Raw genomic sequence first — 24,070 nt, 5'->3', positions numbered from 1 at the left:
GTCATTTGTCATCTGTATGTGCTGTCGTATATACTCTTCTTTCTGCCTTTTGATCAAACTACACGGTAGACAGCTAGGGAAGCATGCTGAAGATATTGATGTCATTCAAGATGAACAACCTTTTTTTTTTTTTTTTTTAATGTGCTAATGGATATGATTCTGTCAAAGCAAAAGCACAGATGTTGAAATCCCATCATGGTGTTTTCACCAACACGACACTTCTGTAACTGTTTAAACTAGCTAGCTCGTCAGCATGTTCAATCCCATTACATTGAGCATCCATGTAGTCTGACATTTGGCCTGATGCAGGTGAAAAACAAGTGAGCCATGTGCAAAGAAGTGTTCATGTAGGTGACTAGGACACATTTAAGTGTACAGTGTTAGCATTAGTCTCTCTGTAAAATCTGCGTACTGCTAAAAGCAATTTTCCAGTATCGTATCTTTCTTGATGATTATTTTAATTAAGAAATTGTAAATCGTAGGTCCACAGAGTCCATGTGAACGGACAGATATCAGGATGGCAATAGTAGCCGATCACCTGGGACTTAGTTGGACAGGTAAGTGTACACACTCCTGAATGGAACAAATTAGTTTCTTCATTTCTTTGTCTTACTCACAAGCAGTTCAATATATATATTTTAAAAGTAGAAACAGGCAACTAGTAAAAAACATTTTTATCACCAATAATTTTATCTACCCAGAGATAAAAACTGATTGTACCCTGTATACTGTGTTTTTCCAAAGCCTTTTCTATGCATATGCACTAAGAAATAGAAATTTAAATTTATTTTACCTTAAATTTAAGCATTTTCTTCACAATGTCACTTCTGTAATATAGGTTAACCTTTTACTGAATAGCAAATTTATCTTGTAGCACAAAAGAAAACACAGCTAAGGCCTATGACTTAGTTAATCAAAATTCTTTCACATGGTTTATGTCCTTAGAGCAGCTTTCTAGGCAACAGTTCAATTAACCCACGCCTAGGCTGCACAAATTTTAGTCATTCACTGTGAAGTCCTCTTCACAATTTTTATGATATACACATAAAACTCTATGTGTATTTATCTGATACTCTTCTTTGACTCACTTTTATGCTCAAATATTTATTTAAAAGAAAAATCTTATATCATTTTGATAATGGGAAACGATTATTTGCATTATCTATGTAAACAAGAAAACAATGACAGTAAGTTTAAATTTTGAATTAAAAATTTTTAAACGTGATTTTTAAAATATAAATATGTAAATAAATGTATTTAATTCACAAAAGTTGAATTCTATAAAATTCATACCTGTAATCCCAGCACTGTGGGAGGCCGAGGCAGGTGGATCACTTAAGGTCAGGACTAGCCTACCCAACATGGTGAAACCCTGTCTCTAGTAAAAATACAAAAATCAGCCAGGTGTGGTGGTGCATGCCTGTCGTCCTGTCTACTTGGGAGGCTGAGACAGGAGAATCGCTTGAACCCGGGAGGCAGAGGCTGCAGTGAGCTGAGATCACACCACTGCACTCCAGTCTGGGTAATAGGGCGAGACTCCATCTCAATAAAACAAAATAAAAGATGATGAGATTTCATAGCAATTGGACAAATTGGACAATTCTGCATTGTAATTTTGAGCTTCACAGGACCCTTAAAATCCTACCTCACATGAATCTGAGAAATTTTAAGTTTTATAGGTTAAGTATATTTTTTAATGCATGGCCAAATATTCATTATCATCACATCTAAATTCATCTTGCATACCATTAGCAACATACATTCCATACAGTTATCTCTATTTAGTGGGAGAATATGAAACTAGATAATAGGAAGCAATTTCATCTAATTTTTTTTTCCTTTGAATGACTTCAGTCCCCGTCCACCCCCACCACCACTACCCCATTTCAAAACCTCCTCTCTTCATCAACCTAGTCTCTGCTCTCAGGTATACTGCTAATGGCTGGGAGCTGAGTGGAGTTCTGAAAAGATAGGTGGTCTGAGTAATGTTTTGTAGGCAGTTGAGAGTTAATAGTAATTTATTATGTATAAATATTTACTAATATCAACTTTATATTTTAACATTGGACATTGTAATCTGAAAATATACTGGAGCAAATGTTTGTTTTGCATTATTATATTGCCAGAACTCTTAGATTATTTTCCTTAAGCAAATACAGTCAGAGTAAATTTTTGGAGATGTGGCATAATAGCCAGACAAAAAGCCATAAACCTAAACTTCCTAGTGTCAGTGTCTTTGCTCTTTATTAAGTCTCTAGACAGTGGATACAATTTTGTCATCAAGGCTTATTGGGCAGTAGGAGTATTGTCTCTTAAGACACAGAGATGAAGAACTTAAAATAATTAACTTCTCTAACTAGAATTACTGTATGCTCAATGATAATTATTAAGAATATTAAGCATTTAAGAGAACAAAATTTATATCTGTCCCTCGAAACCACTATTAACATCTTATGTGCTTTTTTTAAATAAGAACTTTTTATAATGTTATACATACAATGTAATCTGCTTATTTGTAACTGTGTCATTCTACAAAATTAAATATTTTCTGATCTTGGTTTTAATGCATAAAAAAATATCCAATAGATGTACCTTATGATGGTGGTTTTCTAACTGTGGTTCACAATGCTTCAGTGAGATGTGAAATCAGTTCATGCTTTGTTTTTGTTTTTAAATGGAATATTATATAAAAGAAAATGACTGTGTTTAAGTGTATTAAGGCTAAATTTTGCTCCGTGAAGATCTGATTTATTTATGTAAACACCATGATATATAATGTCTTTCTAACTGTAGGCCATGATCACAACAGTTGTTTGCAAGCCACTGCCTTAAATTAACTCTTATCCTTTTGTTCAACATGTGGATTGTTTTCAATGAACATTCATGTATATAAATCATTGTATACAACTCATACATTGTCAGGGTAAATATCTAAATGTGAATCACTTGGTCAAAAGATAATGGACTTTTTTGAGCCTCTGAATGCATTTTGCAAAATTGCTGGAAGTATTTTGTAAGGGGGATAGAGTCTTGACCAATTCCTTTTCCATGGGACCATTTTTGCCCATTTCTTGCTTTTTGTTATCATTTAAGGTAACACACACCTGATAAATTGTTTTGATACCAAAAAAGAATACAGTGGGAACTAAGTCTCCTTCCCTTCTCTGACTCCTAAGTTTCCCTCTTCCAAGGCAGCCACTAATACTGAGATCATATGTATCTTTCCAAAGACACTCTGCAATTTACAAGATTGAATATGAGTATATATGAGTGTATACGAGTAGATGGACAGAAAGCTGTCTCCCTTTTATTTTTTACTCAAGTAGCTTCATGTCATATAAGATGATCTGGCCTGGAGTCATCATATAACCCCCTGTGTGGAGTTTATGAAACTTGAAGGCATAGAGGGTGGCATATTATGTGAGTAAAAGATATCTTCATGAAGATTGCTTAGCACAAACCCTGTCAGCATCTCTCGTGCCATATACATGAATTGTATACCCCTATGTATCTTGTAATTTGCTCAAATTATAGAGAATTTGGCTGAATTAAAACAATCATGCAACATCCTCTTTGCAAACTCCAAAAATCTTTTTTATTTTTTGAGATAGGGTCTCGCTCTATTGCCCAGGCTGAAGTGCAGTGGCGCAATCTCAGCTCACTGCATCCCCTGCCTCCTGGGCTCAAGTGATCCAACTCAGCCTCCTGAGTAGCTGGGACCACAGGCATGTGCCACTGCACCTGGATAATTTTTGTGTTTTTGTTGTTGTTGTTGTTGTTGTTGTTGTTGTGTGTATGGAGACAGGCGTTTTGCCATGTTGCCCAGGCTAGTCTCAAACTCCTGAGTGCAAGCAATCCACCTGCCTCAGCCTCCTGAAGTGCTGGGATTATTGGTTTGGGCCACTGTGCCCAGCCTAAGTCTAAAAATCTTTATAAGATGGTCTCTAAAAAAAATCTGGTTTTAAGTAATTACCTAAGGAGAGTTAAGTCACAGCCTGCATATGGTCACTACTTTGCTATGAAGCCAAGTATATAAAAATTAATGCCTGAGGCTGTACTTGAGCTTGACTATAAAATTCCCTTTTCTTTTTGTGGCAATTGAGCATTACTTTTATGAAACATGTGTGATAAAAGTAGAGTATGCAATCTTAGTAACTCTCTTTCTTTTCTACAGAACTGGCAAGGGAACTGAATTTTTCAGTGGATGAAATCAATCAAATACGTGTGGAAAACCCAAATTCTTTAATTTCTCAAAGCTTCATGTTATTAAAAAAATGGGTTACCAGAGACGGAAAAAATGCCACAAGTATGCTGAAATTATATTATTTTAACTTTCAAAACTGCATAAATGTAATATTTTAGATAAGCCAACTGTTAGGTTCATTCGAGTATTGTTCTAATTTTCTGTAATCTTTAATATAGAAAACTAAGTGATCATGAGGTAATAGCAAGTCTTTTAAAGTTATACTTGTTTAATTTAGTGTTAACAGTCTAAACTTCTATTCTTCAGAAACTTTTTGGAAAGCAAGTAGCAGGGAATTTTTCGCATCTGGCCTGTCATTCTCTCTGTGACCACCAAAACTGAAAAAATAATTTTAGTTGTTAAATCATGGGACACAGTCATCAGAAACACTCCAAAATTACCACTATCGCTGGAGGTGGATGTGCAGAGAGGGAAGACAGGATCATATTAGGGGAGCAAATAGTTTTACTCAGCTTGGTTGGCTCTACTGTTGTTGGGTTTGGTTTTGTTGGCTGGTGGGATTGGGTGGTAGTCCTATATTTTGGCAAGTGCCAACCCACAACAATGTGGAATAAATTATTGTGGGTTTGCCTGTGTCAACTTGACCTTAGAAAGTCATTAAAATAAGTACCAAATATGAGGGTGACCTATTTTGACATTCTAAGAGGAAAGGAAACTTTAGTTTTATTAGATCCCCTTGTAACCAACAGGAATCTAGTTATTTTAAGGCTCATCTGCACTGTTCCAGTGGAGCACAGCTTTACAAAGTGATGATTAATACTCTGACACCTTCCCTGTAGCAGCAAGCATTCTGAGTCCTCTGGATAGGGAGATTGCAGAGATGGAGTAAGAAGGAGCTAAAATGTCAGCAGGGCTGCAAAAGCCATGCCTTTGTGTAGATATTGTGCTGACTGAAAGAACATAATTTAATTGGGTTTTCAACCTTTTTTTCTCCTTTTCAGCTGATGCCTTAACTTCCGTCTTGACAAAAATTAATCGAATAGATATAGTGACACTGCTAGAAGGACCAATATTTGATTATGGAAATATTTCAGGCACCAGAAGTTTTGCAGATGAGAACAATGTTTTCCATGACCCTGTTGATGGTAATTGAATTTAGTGTTCATATTTATTTAATCATTTGATAAAATTTGAAAGTGCAGTCAGACAAGGCAGTCACTTAAAAGCAACTAAACTGTGATTTGCTTGACTTAGTTTCTCATTTTCACGGCCAGAGTCTGCAAATAAACACTCTGATATCAGAGCAAACTTGGTAAATACCTCTGTTTATATACAATATAAATGACGATATATGAACGCCTAAGGTATCTGAAAGAGTTGGTATTTCTAATATTTCATAAAAGTTAAATATCTAGAGAATGCATTGCTTTTGTCACTTTTAATTTTTATATTAACCCCCCCCCCCCGCCAAACTAGTTACCTCTTTGATTCATATATAGGTAAAACAAATGATGAGCCATTTTTATCAAATAAGCAAGGTATTGAGTAAAGTGTAAGCATATAGTATATAAATTGTAAGGCAAAATGGCAATTTACTGTTGTGGCACCAGGTATTTAAATGTGCAGTGAGAAAATTTAATGTATCATTCAAGTACATGCTTTAGTTATTTAGCATTATTATTTTAACTTCATGAATATGCTGCCATTTATTCCTTGGAAAAACTACTTGATCTATTGTATATCAAAGGCAGCGTAATTTCTAATTGAATTGGTATACATGTTACTAATAATAATTCCGCTTTCACATTAGCTTAATTTATATAATAATCTTGTCATTTTTTCCTCATTATGTAAATTGGTGCTTTTTTCACTGAAATATTAAGAAAAACATAATATCTTCCTATGTTTTTCAAAATAGTGCTGTCTTATGCTCACAAATGAAAATGTATTCCTACAATGAATTTTTGTGTTTTTGTTTTTTTTTGAGATGAAGTCTCGCTCTGTCGCCTAGGCTGGAGTGCAATGGCACGATCTCGGCTCACTGCAACCTCTGCCTCCTGAGTTCAAGCCATTCTCCTGTCTCAGCCTCCCGAGTAGCTGGGATTACAGGTGTGCGCCACCATGCCTGGCTGATTTTTTGTATTTTCAGTAGAGATGGGGTTTCACCATGTTGGCCAGGCTGGTCTCGAACTCCTGACCTCAAGTGATCCACCCGCCTCTGCCTCCCAAAGTGCTGGAATTACAGGCATGAGCCACCCCACTCAGCCTCTATAATGAATTTTGAGTAGAAAATTTGATGATGGTGTGGAGGCAGGAATAAGAACTAAGGATATTTTTCTACTATTCCATTTTTAAACTGGCAAATTTAGACTAACAAGAGTTACTAACTAACTTCTAATTAACTTCTAATTCTGCATATATTTTATGGAAAAATATCTCAAAATTCTTAAAAGGTTTCTGCTTATTAAAAAGTTTAAGTCTGGCCGAGCACAGTCTGTCTCTTAAAAAAAAAAAGTATAAGTCAACAAAAGATTTAAAGCATACTTGTTATCCAAGTAACAAACACGGTGGGTAATGAAGTAAAAAGCGGTTCTTTTTAAGTTTATAAAGACCACAGAACCTTGGAAAAACGCTCCCTTTGAGGCCTTGTCTTATATGCAAGGCCATATATTAGTAACCGCATGCTTTTTGCACTAGATAAATATAGATCATCTTATCAAATTTTAAATTATTGATAAGTTATAGTTTATACATGCTTCTAATATTCTTTATTGGGAAAAATATTTTTTAAGTAACTCTAATAAAAAAGATCACCAGAACACAACAGAAGTAGTTGTGTTGAAAGCTTCATTTAATTTGAACATTTTAAAATTGGAATATCCTTAAAATACAGTCAAAAATGAAAGGGCTTTTTGTTGCTGTATCTTAATATTTTTAAATTCCTTGTTCAAAATTTCTTAGGGAAATTTAGAAACGTGTATATGAAGTAATTTCACTTAGGCAGATTATAAACCTCAGCTAATCTTAGCCAGCTTTTCAACAAGAGTCTGGTTTATAGATGACCATAACTGAAAAATGTTCACTTTGCTATAGCAATTTGAGTTTACAACAGCAGCTAAGTTGGTGTTTACCTTGGACTGACGGAAAAATTAGACTTTCATTTTGTAGACCAACAAACAATTCAGAAACTGTGCTTTGTGGCTTTTTTCCTGTCTCTCCTCTTCGTTGAACTTTTATGAAACTTCCTTTCCTCACCATGACCAGACCATTGTTGACTTTTCTCTCTGCTGAGGCAGAAAAATGCTTGCATAGTCCGTGCAGCAATGTTTAAAACAAGGGATTAGCTCCCCCCTCCCCTTTTGTGTAGCCTGGTTAATAAACTCTGTGTTTCATAGCATTGTCATGAATATTCAGAGTGCTCCTTGCAAATGGTTTTCCTACTATCTATCTATCTCTGTTGTGTATCATTTCTCTTTATTTGATTCGTGGTTCTGAGTGGACCCTACCACCAACTTCACCAAGACCTTCATGTACTCCACAACCCTTTCATCTTGGTCATATCTGTTTTTGTACAACACCCTAAAACTACATGGAGTCTTTTAAACTTGGTCTGTTTTTTCAATCTTTTTCTTGACATCGTTTAAAATTTTTTTCCCAGTGCCACTGCTCTAAAATCTAGTAATCATTTCTTTCCAAAGATTAAATCCATTTTTCTGTGCTATAATTTCATGTGAAAGAAGAACTAGGTTGCTTTGCTCGTATGTACAGTTCTTAAAATAAGTTGTAGGTAATTATTAATTACAAAAACTGGTTTCTTGTGGCTTGCTGTATTCAGTCCACCACAATATGAACTTTGCATGCTAAATATAGAAAGATAATAAGTATCTCATATAATGACAACTAACTTTATATTGGATTAGTCTGCATACTTTGGATTAGTGTGCATATTTACTTATTGTATCATAATTTCCAAAACAGAAACAATTGATATCTTAATTAGTATTCCATTTTATTGGAGTTTGCAGTAGGCTTTTTATTTCATTGTGTTACATTTAATTGAACTAAACCGATAAATTTATCGACATTAATCTGTAATTCATCATACATTTTCATGCCTGATATAATTTTAGTCATTCCATGTGTTTTTGTTTGTTTGATGTATTCTAATTCATTCCAGTCAGTCCAAATGTACTGTCTTCCATAGGTTATCCTTCCCTTCAAGTGGAACTGGAAACCCCCACAGGGTTGCACTACACACCACCTACCCCTTTCCAGCAAGATGATTATTTTAGTGATATCTCTAGCATAGAATCTCCCCTTAGAACCCCCAGTAGACTGAGTGATGGGCTAGTGCCTTCCCAGGGGAACATAGAGCATTCCGCAGATGGACCTCCAGTCGTAACTGCAGAAGACACTTCCTTAGAAGACAGCAAACTGGAAGACTCAGTGCCTTTAACAGAAATGCCTGAAGCTGTGGATGTAGATGAGAGCCAGTTGGAGAATGTATGTCTGAGTGAGTATCCTCAATACCTTGGAAATGTGGCTGGGTCCCCAAAAGATGTTAAACCAGCAGAGCCTAGAAAACTAGGAGTAAGCTCTGAGCAGCAGGAGAAAGGAAAATCTGGTCCTGATGAGGAGATGACGGAAGAGAAACTCAAATCTCTATTTGAGGACGTTCAACTTGAAGAAGGAGTAGAGTCTGAGGAGATGACAGAAGAAAAAGTACAGGCTATTCTTAAGCGTGTTCAGCAAGCAGAACTGGAAATGTCTTCAATTACAGGTTGGCAGAATGAGACATCAACTGGAAACCTAGAGTCCTGCGCTCAAGCTCGAAGAGTAACTGGTGGGTTACTAGATCGACTGGATGACAGGTATGGCTGTTTCCAAAAAAGGAAAGTGAACACAGGTTACTTGTTAATAGTTTATCTTTAAATACATGCTTTTTAGTGGTGACTTCTTCTAAATTACCATTCTAGTTCTGGGACAAAACCTGCTTTAAAGACCAGTTTGTTATGCTAATCTGGAAAGGAAAGTGAATTTAAATTTAAATTTAATTCTCAAAACTATTGAGAGGCTGAAATAAAATGCAAGAAAATTTACATACATGCCCAAGATTTATATGTTGTCTTTACTTTAGAATACTATTCTTTTCTACCTTATTACTTGTATGATTCTTTTCATATAGCCAGTAATTATTGTTCCTTTAAAATAATGAATGAGATGGGTGGATCACCTGAGGTCAGGAGTTCGAGACCAGCCTGGCCAACATGGTGAAACCTCATCTCTACTAAAAATACAAAAATTAGCTGGTTGTGGTGTCACGCACCGGTAATCCCAGCTACTCGGGAGGCTGAGGCAGGAGAATTGCTCGAACCCACAAGGGTGGAGGTTGCAGTGAGCCGAGATCACACCACTGCACTTCAGCCTGGGAGACAGAGTGAGACTCTGTCTCAAAAAAATAAGAATAATAATGAATGAAAGTCCATGTTGTTTAGAAATATAAACATTACTGGTTTTTTTCCTAACTGCAAACATAAATATGCTCATTATTAAAACTTAAAATGCAGATTAAACAAAAATCAATACACCCCATCATCTACCAATAACATTTTGGTGGGTTTTCTTCTATACATGATTTTTTAAATGTCTTAATGTAAAAAGTGCAGAGAAGCAAAAATAAAAGCCATCCATTCTCCTGCCATACTAGGAAAAACTGATTTTACATATCCTTCTATTTTTCCACGAGTCTTGTTTTTCATAATTTGAAAGATACACAGTTTTTTACACCAAATAATATTGCCATGATGAACATTTGTCTTTACCCAAAATGATTTCCTGGTCATGAATCTGGTTAATTCTCATACTGGCCTTGCTCTAGAAAGGTGAGAGTCTAGAATCTGAGACATAGGTTCAAATCCCACCACCATTAGGAATGTAGTTTGTGATTTGGGACGAATGTCTAAGCTCTAAAAATGTCACTCTAATTATCTTTAAATATAAGAATACTACCACCTTCCTTAAACAGATTTATAGATAGAAAAAGAGAGGATGTATCATGTCTACCAAATGACTGACACAAATAGTAATTTCTCAGTAGCACTAGGCATTATTTTTATTTACGTACACATTAGACTAAAATATAGTTTACTTCAGTGACAGCTAGTGATAAACTTAAGTTGGACACAAGAGAACTTATATTATCTCATAACCGTATTTTATATTTTTATGTCATTCATAACCGTATTTTATATTTTTATGTCATTAATAAGCTTCTTGCTCAATAAAAATTCCCAAAGAGGGAGTTTACAAAACTACTTTTGAAAAATTGCAGGCATGAAAGAATTCTATCTACAGCCTACAAAAGAGACAATTGCAAAGAAGACAAACAGTACTAATTTTGATGTCTATGTTCAGATATAGTCACACAATTTATAGTTACATATCAGGGAATAGATATAGGAAAGGTGTTCATTATTATTAAACCAGCTGAAATTCCTTGTTTTATATAGGCTCGGCCAGTGAATTATTATATAGAAAAAACACTAGTGAATCCCCTGGTTCCACAGAAAGATGAAAATGCCAGTCACTTTGCTCCTGTTATCAGAATATGTAGGGCTGGAGAACGTAGGCAAGCAATGTGGACTGGGGAATAGAAAATTAAACCAAAGTCATAAAGCTATATGTTACAGGATCTTCACAGTATGCTTGGATTATTTATCCTTACACATAAAGAATAGAGTGTGCTATGGATGGCTTTTAAAAATAAGTATGTTCAGATAATCAGAATCTGATTTAAAGGAATACACACACATATATATTATACATACAAAGCATTGTACTAGTTATTGCGTTCTAGCGCTAATAAGCAGAGATGCTCAAAATAATATGCAAGCTACAAACAAAGTGAAAAATAGTCTATACTGAAACTTGTAAAAAACTTAGAAGTCAATTTAAAAGAAAGCATTGGAAAGGAAAGAGTTTTAATAGTTAAGGGAAAAACAGTTCTCTCAGTAGGTAGAAAAGGGTGTGCAACACTCAAATCACTAGTGAGATTAGCAGAGGCCAAGAGCAGAGAAAAATGAGATTCAAGTAGAGGTATTAGAGTTGGAAAAGTAAGGGCAGGATTCATGACTGAAAACATATACAAAGAACTGGAATTTGGGGTTCTTGGGGGAATACCACAGTCTTGACCACAGGAATTTGTTTTGTTCTTTTTTGGAGACAGGGCGCAATTTTTTGTACAGTAGCTCAATCTTTGCTCACTGCAACCTCTGCCTCCCAGGCTTAAGCAATCCTCCCACCTCAGCCTCCTGAGTAGCTGGGACTCCAGGCATGCAACACCGTGCCCACTAATTTCTGTCGTTTTTTGGTAGAGACATGGTTTTACCACATCACCCAGGCTGAACTCAAATTCCTGGGCTCAAGGGATCCTTCTGCCTCAGCCTCCCAAAGTGCTGGGAATATAGGCAAGAACCACTGAGTCTGGCCAGCAGTTTATTTTTTACTGGTGATAGAAAAGCATTCTGAAATATCTTCTCCTTTAAGATTGGTGGGCTTGGAACTCTAGGTATGTCCATGAGCCTTTCAGGATCACTCATCAAGATGGTAGAATTCAAGTAGCTGTAGAACTGCAATTTGTATATTTATATGAGAGCATAGCTAGGCAATTTGGCAACTGAGATATGGGGGATGTCTAGAAGCTGTGTAGCACCTCCTGACACCCCACCCATGAGAGCCCTTTGCATTTTATTTATTTTGAGACAGAGTCTCACTCTGTCACCCAGGCTGAAATACAGTGGCACAATCTCAGCTCACTGCAACCTCCACCTCCCAGGTTCGAGCAATTCTCTTGCCTCAGCCTCCTGAGTGGCTGGGATTACAGGTACGTGCCATCATGCCTGGCTAATTTTAGTGTTTTTAGTAGAGATGGGGTTTTGCCATGTTGACCAGGCTGGTCTCGAACTCCTGACCTCAGGTGATCTGCCCGCCTCAGCCTACCAAGGTGCTGGGATTACAGGCATGAGCCACCGCGCCCAGCTACATTTTAAATCCAGTGGCCACGCTTTTCACACTTTTCTATTTTATGCCTTCAGAAGTAGTCAAAAGACACAGTTCTTAAAACTTCAGAGTTTCTGAAACCTATATTCAGTCATATGTTGCCATTGTAAATTTGCAAATTTTCTGTTGCAGCCCTGACCAGTGTAGAGATTCCATTACCTCATATCTCAAAGGAGAAGTTGGAAAATTTGAAGCAAATGGAAGCCATACAGAAATCACTCCAGAAGCAAAGACAAAATCTTACTTTCCAGAATCCCAAAATGATGTAGGAAAACAGAGTACCAAGGAAACTCTGAAACCAAAAATACATGGATCTGGTCATGTTGAAGAACCAGCATCACCACTAGCAGCATATCAGAAATCTCTAGAAGAAACCAGCAAGCTCATAATAGAAGAGACTAAACCCTGTGTGCCTGTCAGTATGAAAAAGATGAGTAGGACTTCTCCAGCAGATGGCAAGCCAAGGCTTAACCTCCATGAAGAAGAGGGGTCCAGTGGGTCTGAGCAAAAGGTATGTCATCTGGTCATCCAATAGCAGTCATTGAAATGGAAAGTATTGATGCTTTACTTCTTTGGATTAATCTTGTAGCCTTGGGCCCAAGGTTTTTTACAATTTCTAAATTATAAATATGTGAAATTGTAGCACTAATGGTGGAGGTAAAGAAAGTACTGAGTTAAACACATAGGTAAAAAAAGTTCCGAGTAAAATGTATGCCATTTGATTATACCTTCATTCATTGTGCAGGAAAAGGGAATAAGTATCTGTTTCGCCATTTTTAGGACGGACAAGAACCAGAGAGATGTTAAGTAACTAGTTTAAGACCCAGTATTTTATCTGGGATTTAGGTTTCCTAACTCCCACTCCATGTTCTTCCTTACGGGAGGAGGATAATCATTCTGATCCTTTCTGGCTCCTTGGCATAAACAGTCTATAGCATCTGACCCATCTAAGTTCTATTCTGTATGGTCTGTTGTCTGAAAGCGTGTTTTAAAAATTAAAGAGATGAAATTCCAAGCCTAAAATGAGGTGAGTTGACAGCAGTTAGTTAGAAATTTAAAATTAGAAGTATAATTTTTATAATTTATATAAATTGATGATGATTGTCTTAACATGTATTTCTAATCACTTTAAAACCTTACTGTGATAGATTTGCTTGTTCTTTGTACTTCTGTGGTACAATCTAATAGATTTTTTTCTTTGAGGTTTACTATATTTTTAGATATTAAAAGTATTTTAAACTGAAATTATGACTCATACGTGGATATAAGAAGATAAAAACCAGCTCTGTTTCCTACATTTTTTACTGCTTTTTACTCTCCCAATTTTTATGTCTTTTCATGAACTCTGCAATAGACAGAGATTGGTAGTAGCACTTGCAGTTTTCGCTAAGACATATCCAGTTCACTGAAGACCCACTTTAGTGTTTTGGGAGGAAAAAACAAGTCTTTTCTAAAATAATGAGTTCAAGATTGATTTGAGGTTTAGGAAGACTTTTAACAAACTCAATCGCTCAGGAGCTGATTCTCAGCTTATCAGTAATCATATCCTTTCCTTTTCCCTTCTGCAGACAATGTTTGACTATTTTCAGGCTTGTTAGAAGGGAGAGTAAGAGGAAGTATAGTTCTAGATCATCTATTTTTTTTCCCTGTAAGTTGCTTTGATATAAGATTTGGTGGTGGTAATCAGTTGCTTAAATGATATCCTAAAATAATCTCCAGCTCATTTAATAACTGCCTTCACCAAATTTTTATTAACGGTTTTGTTTTAGTTTTAAGCTCTTTTAAGTCTTTTTCAGGCCTTCTTTAACTCCAGCCTGACAAGTGTGGTTTTGAATACTGATTTCTGTCTTTGACTTGACTCTTAGTATATTTAAGTGATGTGAGTTTTGGAGAAGTTCCCTTTTAAAATGATCCCACAAAATATAGAGAGAAGCAATAACATAGTGGTATTTTTCCTGTGAATATTTATTCTGCAAAAGTCTGTTAAAGTTCTAAAGGCAAATTTCTATACAAATACATATAAACACCACTGTGTGTGTACATGTGCATATGTATGGGCCACTGGAAAATCATATTGGCCATTGGCATAAAGACGGTTGAAAATTAAGTTTTAAACCCTGAGTGGAAACTGAGCTGAGTTTGTCACTAATGGAAAATAATTTACCATTAGGAAACATTTTCAAGATTTCTTGTAAATGAGTTTGTGCCTCTGGTATTGGTTTCGAGTCCTATTCTAATGCAGAAAGACTTCAAGACCTAAAAAATCCATAATGGAATTGAATTAAAGCTTCTAGAAGACATGAACCTGACCTCACAAGAAAGCCAAAGATGTTTAGGATGTGTCGTTTGTGGCTATACCATAGTATAATAGCAACCAACTAGGTCATCTGATGTATGATCTCAGAAAACAGCCCCCTTTTTATCCCCTAAAAAATCAGGTCAAAAGTCCGGGTGCGGCTCTTACACGGATGACTGCCTGCTGTTATAAGGTAAAATTCTGCTATTTTCCACCTGTTCCCATGCAGCGACCCATGGCAAAGAGTACTGAGAAAATTCCATTTGGTTTCCTTGTTTTCCCCTTTACCAATTCCTAGATAATTCACTAAAAGGAATCCTGAGCCTGAGATTCTTCCATTTTCACTTTAAGGTTAGGTTAGCAGAGATTCCAGGGAAAAAGCGGAAACTGAAACAATGACCAAATGGCCATTTTTTCTTTATGTAAGGGGTTGGGCTCACGTGATTTTTTTGTAGGATTATGCTATAATCAACTCTAGGTTTGTTGTTTGTGTTTGCTTTAACATAGATGTTCTTCTACTTTTGAATTCACCCAAGTGAAAACCTTTCCTCAACTTAAGATTCCATGTACAGATAATTCAGATGCAGTTTTCCCTTTTGCCTCATCCAACCCATTAATCCTGGAATGCTGACTAATAATTCTTTTCCTTCATCAACACGGATTCCTTTTACCTCTTTGACTTCTTGAGCCTTTGCAAAGCTTCCTTCCACAATACTTAGATCATTCTAAGTCTCCTAAATTTACTGTCCTTTACTGAAAATTTTAAAATAATAATAGCAAACTTAGTTCAAGTTCTTACTCCTTGTAAGGATAGTGGCTACGACTTCCTTTTAAAACCATATTGTTCAGTGGGGTGGTTTGTTGAGGTGAAATTTCCTATAAAGTCAAGACTGATATTACTGTTTAACATTTTTAAATACTTGTCAAGTTTACTGTTGATGAAAAAAAGGCCTAGTTTATTATCTATTCAACTAACATTTCATAAAGCATTTTATCTAACACCTGTACCTCCTATAGCAATTTTATTTTGTTTCCACTTTTTTTTAAACAAATACTGGAATTCATTTTTCCAGTGGATGTTAACTAAATTCTATCTCTGGGACTATTAGATTTGAGGTAATGAATTAACTTCAAAGATAAAGTATCAGAATTATTTTCATAGTTCCACCATTTAGAAATTTAACCACTCAGTAAATCACTCTTCCCCATGGCATCTTAGTGAAAGCTAAAGATATTTCAAATTATGAACTATTTGCCCCTTGGTAGTTTTTCCAGATTCCCACCTTTATTGCCTAAAAATTAATATTTTGTGCAGTAACTATATTCTTGTCTGTGAAAAGTATTCTATTTTATATTCTAATTTCATATCAGTTCTTTAAAAAGAGATTTCAAGCTTTTACACGTTTATTCCTTCATTCATTTGAATAAATTCTTTCTCAGTACCAGTTATGTGTTAGGTACCAATTATGCTGATATTAATCTCTTGCTATAAATATATGTGCCAAAATATGCCAATATAAATTCTTTACTTTTTTTGTTGTTGTTGTTGTTGTTGAGACAGAGTCTTGCCCTATTGCCTAGGCTGGAGTGCAGTGGCACAATTTCAGCTCACTGCAACCTCCGCCTCCCAGGTTCAAGCAATTCTCCTGCCTCAGCCTCCTGAGGAGCTGGGCTTACAGGCACACACCACCACGCCCAGCTAGATTCTTTACTTTTTAATAAAGTTCAAAATAGCTTTTGATAAGGTTGTCAAATTTGACCAAAATTTCATAGAAGTCCAAAATATTATGCCTCTTTCTGTAGATCAAATGAAATGTGGCCCAAATTACAAAGGTGTACACATTCATGGCAGATGAATATAGATTTTAAACTAGTTTTAAAAGGAATATGAATGATTAATTGTAGTTTCTGATGCAAAAAGGCTCCATAATTATTTTTAATAACTTTTATAACTACCTTGATCTTTACCTGTACACATACACACATGCACAAAGTAATTTCACTTAGAATCCTGGTCAAAAATGTTCTTCCACTTAAATTTTTTTTAAGACTCTCACAAATATACACCATGATTTTCTTTAGTTGGCAAAAAAAGAAAAAAAAAGAAAAAAAAAAGAAAAAAACATCAAGTAAGTGTAATTCTTTCTTGATTTCCCTTCTCAGAATGTCTTTTATTTTAAGTGTGATGGTAAAATTATACTAAAAATGCATTTATCAGGACTTGAAAGACAGTGAGAGTGATTCAAGCTCAGAGGAAGAACGGAGAGTCACTACCCGAGTTATTCGCCGGCGTTTGATTATAAAGGTATCCTGTAGCTGGATCATTATGTGGCATTGCTGTACTATCAGAAACTCCTTCCTTGTGGTTTTGAAATTTCAGCATGCTTGATAATGAAATGGCTTCGTGTAATTTTTTTGTACCCTTGAAAGCTTGTAAAAACAACAACCAAAAAGAAAAAAAGCCATGTCGCATGGTATTCTGTATAGGCCTATTTGATATGTGGCGGTTGTAGTTTTATTTGAGAATTCTTGGCATTTGTATCCTGCTTTCCTTGAAGAAGTGTTATGTGAATGAGCACAGATTCTGTCTTGGTGACGCAGTAGTTCATATCAAATGAAATGTTCAATTGAAACCTTAGAAACTGTAATAAGGTATGAGGCAAGATAAAGAAGAAAGAGAGTGAAAGAATCAAAAGGCTTCCTTCTCAGTCTCAAATTCCTACTGCCTTAAGAATGTTTAGGCCGGGTGCGGTGGCTCATGCTTGTAATCCCAGCACTTTGGGAGGCCGAGGCGGGCGGATCACGAGGTCAGGAGATCGAGACCACGGTGAAACCCCATCTCTACTAAAAATACAAAAAATTAGCCGGGCGTGGTGGCGGGCGCCTGTAGTCCCAGCTACTCGGAGAGGCTGAGGCAGGAGAATGGCGTGAACCCGGGAGGCGGAGCTTGCAGTGAGCCGAGATTGCGCCACTGCACTCCAGCCTGGGCGACAGATTTCACAACAATCATGGCTGAGAATTTGAGGTTATAACCTGGCATGGATATATGTGACACAATGCAAGTCAATTAAAAAAAAAAAAAAAAAATCTGAACACACAAGGAAAAAATCAAGCTGTATTTTTAAGTATAGGAGTCAATTCTAAAAAAAAATGGAAAATAGAATTCCTCCCTATTACGGCACAATTGAAAACACTATTAATAAATATTCTTTCTTTCCTTCACAAAGGTCTGTTGAAGCACTTACCTTTTGCATAGTAAGGTTCCACAGAATGCTTCTTGTAGTCTCCCCCTTGTCTTCATTACTTCGTCATTAGATCTTTCTTAGGGTTAGAATAATTGAGTTCAGAGAACTAGAAAGCCATTTTCAATGCACAGACTTTTGAATGTGATCCAAATAGCTTGAGGCTTCTTGGTTACTGCCCTAGAGAGAAAGAGGAAGAGAATATCTATTGAAAACCATTTATCAAACTTATCCAATCCCAAAGTGTCAAGAGACCCAACAGAAAGCAGAGAAGTTGGCACAGGTGTCCAAAATTTCTTAATCCTGCTGCTCTTCACTTTTCATGAAGAAACTCCACAAATCTGCCTTAATACAGTTTTTCTAAGACTCTGGAAACATTAGGGAAGAAAATCCTTGTCTAAATTTTGAGTTATCCTGCAAATCAACTGTAAGCTCAATAGGGTTCCTTTAAAAACCATGAACCACTTCTTTGAAAATTCCATATATATAAGCAAGCCAAATTACTTATTGCTGTCTAGCACATTTGCAAGTATTTAACCTGCTATCAATAAAATCCTCATAATAAGTCACCTCACACATGTTCTCTGGGATGGGGTGGGGGAATGCTTGATTCCGTTTTTCTGAGTTTTTGCTATTCTCATCAGTGTCTTCAAGATATGATATTTTAAAGTGAAACATCTAGAAAAAGCACATAGTGCTTTGAACTTGTCTTTTATGCTTAACATATCACATACTAATGTTACATCTAAATCTACCACATTCCTTTATAATAGCTGCCCATGATAGAAGTTGACTTTCTTCTATCCAGGACAAAAGAAAACAAATATAACTATGCAAAAAAAGTGGAAGGCAGGGATAAAGAAGTTTTTCTCTGAGAAGACAAAAACAATAACTTCAAAACCTCTCAAATCAATAAGGGCTATTTCCTTTGGTCTCCTAGAATTCTAGACATGCACCAGCAAGTTAGCTATTAAGTAATTTTCTCAGAGTAAGTTATCTTTGTTTTTCAGCTTAAAATATGATTATAACATATTAACATATTTATTAAGAACTTAGATTTAAAAGACAAAAATCCACTATAATGTTGTAGGTTTCATAAAAACAGGGGAGTCTGTATTCTCCCCAAATGCTTTTTTTTTGAGACGGAGTCTCGCTCTGTGGCCAGGCTGGAGTGCGGTGGTGTCATCTCGGCTCACTGCAACCTTCACCTCCCGAGTTCAAGCAGTTCTCCTGCCCCAGCCTCCCAAGTAGCTGAGACTACAGGCGTGCGCCACCACGCCTGGCTAATTTTTATATTTTTAATAGAGACGGGGTTTCACCATGTTGGCCAGGATGGTCTCGATCTCTTGACCTTGTGATCTGCCCGCCTTGGCCTCCCAAAGTGCTGGGATTACAGGCGTGAGCCACTGCACCCAGACCCATCACTTCTTGAAGTTAATGTAATTTTAGAGAGATTGAGTGGAGTCATCAGAGAATAGGTTTTATAACTGAAGAAGGCATTGTATAAACAATAGGATCATTCCCAAATGAGCTTTGAGAGATATCTTTCATATGAGATGAAAAAACCAAAGGCTAAAAAAATAGTTATAGTCATCATTGGAAGCTATAGGTATAACAAAAACACTTTATAAATTATTTTTCTGTTCAGATTTTTGGGGCAATTGCAAAGAGTCACACTTCTGTTGCTTTTCTCTTTACTCCATATGTTGCTATATTTCTAATGGAAAAGAGCTCGAGGACTGTAATAGTATATGGTAAATATGACATGGGAACCGTCTCTTGTCAAAAACATAAAATGGGAATGTAGTAGCTAAATGGGTCATTGAGACTAAAATTACTGTGTTTCCAAGATCTCAGAACTGAAGATTGGAGATAAATTTATTTACTCAAAATCACACAGCCAGACAGCAGCAGCTCTGGGACTAGAACCTAATCCCTAGCCCTCTAGTGAAGTGCATTTTCCTCAATACTATACAATTGGACCTCCATATCTGGGCATTCCACATGCACAAACTCAACCAACCTTGAGAAAAGAAAACAATAAACAATAGAAGTAAGAAGCAATATAGTATACCAATTATTTATCTAGCATTTACATTATATTAGGTATTATAAGTTATCTAGAGGTGATTTAAAGTATATGGGAGAATATGTGTAGCTTATATGCAAATACTACACCATTTTATATCTGGGACTTGAGCATCTGCAGATTTTGCTATCTGCAGGGGTCCTGGAACCAATCCCTGTGGATACTAAGGAACAAATGTATTCTCTTCCAGAACAAATGAAAAAGTATTCCTTTTTGCTAGGCTAAATCAGGTATTTGGCCATTCAGATCTTTTCAGCAGCACAGAAGAGGGCAGCATTGGGCTGTCATTCCTGGGAACCATTTGATGGGGCTGGAATGCTGGGAATTTGACCTACCTCATGGATGCTGTCCAAACCTGGACTGAACCAGCATAGTTAACACTGTTTGCCATAGTAAGCCCCCTAGCACTTAGTAGCCCAGTTCTGAAAACTAGTCTGGGGTTGTTCCATCCCTCCCAGAGCTAGCTCTGGCTGGGAAGTATCTCCCAGAGGAAGCAGTATGTATGCTAAGGATTGGATTGCCAAAAGTCTGGGCAAATCTGTCTTCTTAGAATTCCATTTGTATAATAAATGAGGTGACAGTGATTTTTCTCTTTACTTTCAAAGTGGATCCATTCTTTTTCTATGAAGTTTTAACCTTTTTTTTACATTTAATGTTTTCAAACTCCTATAGAATGAGACAAGTCAACAAAATCTCCCATTTGTCATGGGACTTAAATGAATGTGCTGATAAAATTTTGATCTCTACAATTAGATAATATCACAGTGGTTTCAAATGCTTAGAAGCAATTTATGTTACTAACCAGTCCTGAGTTTACCTTATTAGCTTAGCAAATCCAGTAACTGCAAAGGTAAAAAACTGTAAACCAACACACAACCAAACTATTGTGAAGTTTCATAAAATTCAAATAACTGAATTTTTACTATATAGTACAACTGTATTTTTATTTCAATTTTTCAACATTTTTACTGGTTTTCTAAATAAGAGCTTACATGTATGTTTCTGCTAAATCAGGCAGTTCAAAGGTATGGTAAGTTCTATCCGTTCATTCCATTTCCCAGAGGTAACCACTTTTCACAAGGTTCACATTGTTTTTACATACATATACAAATATGTGCGTAAAATGTGTAGGTTTCTTACTATTTATATTGCTTAGTACTTGCTTTTTGTAAAATTTATCACATCAATCCTATTTTTGGGCAATTCAAGTTTTAATGTATCCATCAAAGCAAATTGGTACATTTCATATTGTCACTCTTCCATTTTATTCAAAAATTCAAAGAGAAATAAAAGTTATAAAATGCAGTGCTTCTAGCAGGAGTCCAGAGGGAAGTACAGTTAATTTTCATTAAGGCCGTCACCAGAGCTGAAAATGTAACACCACATGTGCTATTATTTTCCTTGATAATGGTCGGGGGGAAGGGAAGGGAGGTTGCCAGAAATGATGTTGTCAACAAGACCACGGGGACAATTTTGTTTACTTAAAAATACTAAGTGTTTTCAAGAACTTTAAAAACCTCATTGAGGCCAGGCGCGGTGGCTCAGGCCTGTAATCCCAGCACTTTGGGAAGCCAAGGCGGGTGGATCACGAGGTCAGGAGATTGAGACCATCCTGGCTAACACGGTGAAACCCCGTCTCCACTAAAAAATACAAAAAATTAGCTGGGCGTAGTGGTGGGCACCTGTAGTCCCAGCTACTCAGGAGGCTGAGGCAGGAGAATGGCGTGAACGTGGGAGGCAGAGCTTGCAGTGAGCCAAGATCGCGCCACTGCACTCCAGCTGGGGCAACAGAGTGAGACTCCGTATCAAAAAAAAAAAAAAAAATGAGATTACTTTCTCCCATTGAAGAGAGGCCTTAGAGCTCTCTCTTAGGTAACATTTGGTCTCTAGTTGACAGAATTAAAGATGGATAAATTTTTAAAAAACATATTTTACGACTCCCTACTGTCTTTCCTATTTAATCAACTCCTATCTAATCTATTCCTCCTATTCATTTTGGCTTATTATTTATAAGTAGGGTTTTGCTTTTTGTAAGGCTATTAATCTAAGTCGATGAATCTAAGTCAATGAATACATACTTGTATGTATTCACTATGCTTATACATATGCTTACTTCATAGTCCTTTCAGAGATTGTCCAAACAATTCAAAAATTAACTGGCATCTTTTCCCACAAAAAGATTCATTCAGTACCTGCCCAATAGGACACCATTTTAGGGATTTTCCTGGGTTCTTTAATTGTCTATCACTCAAAGAGGTGTACATTTCCAAAAGTTAGTTCAAAAATAGTTGCCATTCATGTTTAAGCTATAAGGAAAACTTTCATTACTTTTTATTGACTTTTTTTGCTGTCTTTATGACTTGACTTTTAAAATAAAATTTTGGGTTTTCTCCAAACATTCGAAACCACCAACCATAGAAAATACAAATAACACTGCCATTTAAAACTTGTTGCAGATTTTAGTGCATTTACACAAGACCTCTACATTTTTCCATTTTTTCTCCCCTCTCTTCACTGCACTGATTCAAACTTGGCATAAGCAAGATTGGGGATGCACTAAACAAGATCAAGAAACACCTTGTTTTATTTTCATTCCACCTATGCCACAGTGAGGAAAAGCAAGTTAAATGTCCCGCCCATTGTTGTGAACTATGGACCCACAAACTGTAAGAACACAAAGTCACTTTGTAATAAGAAAAAAAAATAAGAACAAAACTTTGTTAGCAAAACAATAGTGTTCTAGTCTTTTTATTCTGTTATTTTGAACCAGAACTGCCTTTCTACTGATTGTGACATATGGCAATCAGAGAATGTTCTCACCATTGGCTGGCACTGACGAAATTATCAGAGCCACTATCTTTTCCATTCCAGTAACACAAAGAGTTAAAATCTCACTTTTCCAGGAAGGCAGCTGCTTTTGTGATTGGCCATTTTCCCTAAAACAAAACAAAACCACATCTGTACACTGCCAAGCAGCATTATCCATTTCACCTATTCAGTAAGAAGTTTGACTGACAGATCAATAGGTCCCTGGAATACTAGTCCATTCTTAAGATCTTTATCCTTGTTCTCCCGAACTATAAGTGGCACAAATCTTAAGTCAAACACAAATGAAGGTGATGTATTGCAGATATGGTCCTACTTTTGCTGAGTAGTTTGTCTTGTTATACAATCATAGAGCTAGTGGAGAGATACTATGGAGCCATCTAAATCCACCAAGCTGTCTATGACAGGAAAATAGGCACCCACCCTGGAGAGTTAAGAATGTATTCTATTTTTAAAACTCAGAGTGAGACCTTTCAGAGTTTCCCCTCCAAAATTAGATAAATCAGAAAGCCAGAGTCTAACTCTGTGTTACTGGAATGTAAAAGATAGTGGCTCTGATAATTTTGTCAATGCCAGCCAATGGTGAACACATTCTATGACTGCCATATGTTATAGCCAGTAGAGATGCAGCAGTTCTTGGTTTAAAAATGACAATAAAGACTAAAACACTATTGTTTTGTTCTCATTTTATTACAAAACAACTTTGTGTTCTTATAGATTGTGGGTGCATAGATCAGAAGATATCATCTTAAATTCTCTTGGTATTGATTTTATCTATTTTTTTGCCTATGGCAGTGAAGATACATCAGTGTATAAACTATGTACTATATCCGACACAGTTATTCTCACTTATTTTAAGAGCTATGAAAGATTCAGTCTTCAAAACAAGATTCTCTGTACCCTCAACTTTTCTCATAATCTTTCAAAAAATGTATTTATTATCTTTAGTGAATGAATTTTTAAATAAACCAGAGTGATAAATATCATGCCCAGACTAAGGTACTATCTTAGTTCAAGTTAGATAAAACTCAATCCACAAAAATCTCTAGAGGTTTGGTAGAACTAATGAAGAAACAGTGCTTAAAGTGAGATGATCTAATCAGAGCTCTAGTCCTTGGCTAAAATTTGTTTCAACATATGAAGCCTTTTGGTTTACAGTGTGTAACTGCATCCTAAAATTATGTATTTTCAAATTCTTCCTTCTGGAATCTGTTGCTAACCATCACGCTTATACATACTTGAGGTTTAATGTTTGAATGTTGTTGACTGCTAAATAACTGTCAGTGAAGTCAGCCTTTTTCCCTCGCACTGGAGTAGCAAGTAGAATTTACAAATTTCTCTAAAATTCCAGAGCA

The 24,070-nt window shown here is 36.2% G+C and overlaps 1 protein-coding gene across 11 annotated transcripts in view; it reads left to right on the top strand.

Annotated features, from left to right (window-relative positions):
• ANK3 (ankyrin 3) overlaps window positions 1-24,070 on the top strand; it is a 364,937-nt gene that overhangs the window by 324,666 nt on the left and 16,201 nt on the right. For 7 of the 11 annotated variants that reach the window (XM_032138001.2, XM_032137998.2, XM_032137992.2 and 4 more), the window contains 5 exons: window positions 483-557; window positions 4,175-4,306; window positions 5,206-5,349; window positions 8,409-9,075; window positions 12,395-12,773. In XM_032138001.2, the coding sequence (XP_031993892.1) occupies window positions 483-557; window positions 4,175-4,306; window positions 5,206-5,349; window positions 8,409-9,075; window positions 12,395-12,773 (1,397 nt within the window). The remainder of the gene's footprint in view (window positions 1-482; window positions 558-4,174; window positions 4,307-5,205; window positions 5,350-8,408; window positions 9,076-12,394; window positions 12,774-24,070) is intronic. The other 4 variants (XM_032138005.2, XM_032138011.2, XM_058436266.1 and 1 more) reach the window with 2 other exon arrangements.

The sequence above is a fragment of the Hylobates moloch genome, unplaced genomic scaffold (genome assembly GCF_009828535.3).
Source record: "Hylobates moloch isolate HMO894 unplaced genomic scaffold, HMol_V3 SCAFFOLD_3, whole genome shotgun sequence".
Taxonomy (NCBI): Eukaryota; Metazoa; Chordata; class Mammalia; order Primates; family Hylobatidae; genus Hylobates; species Hylobates moloch.
This window is presented reverse-complemented; position numbering and strand designations above follow the sequence as displayed.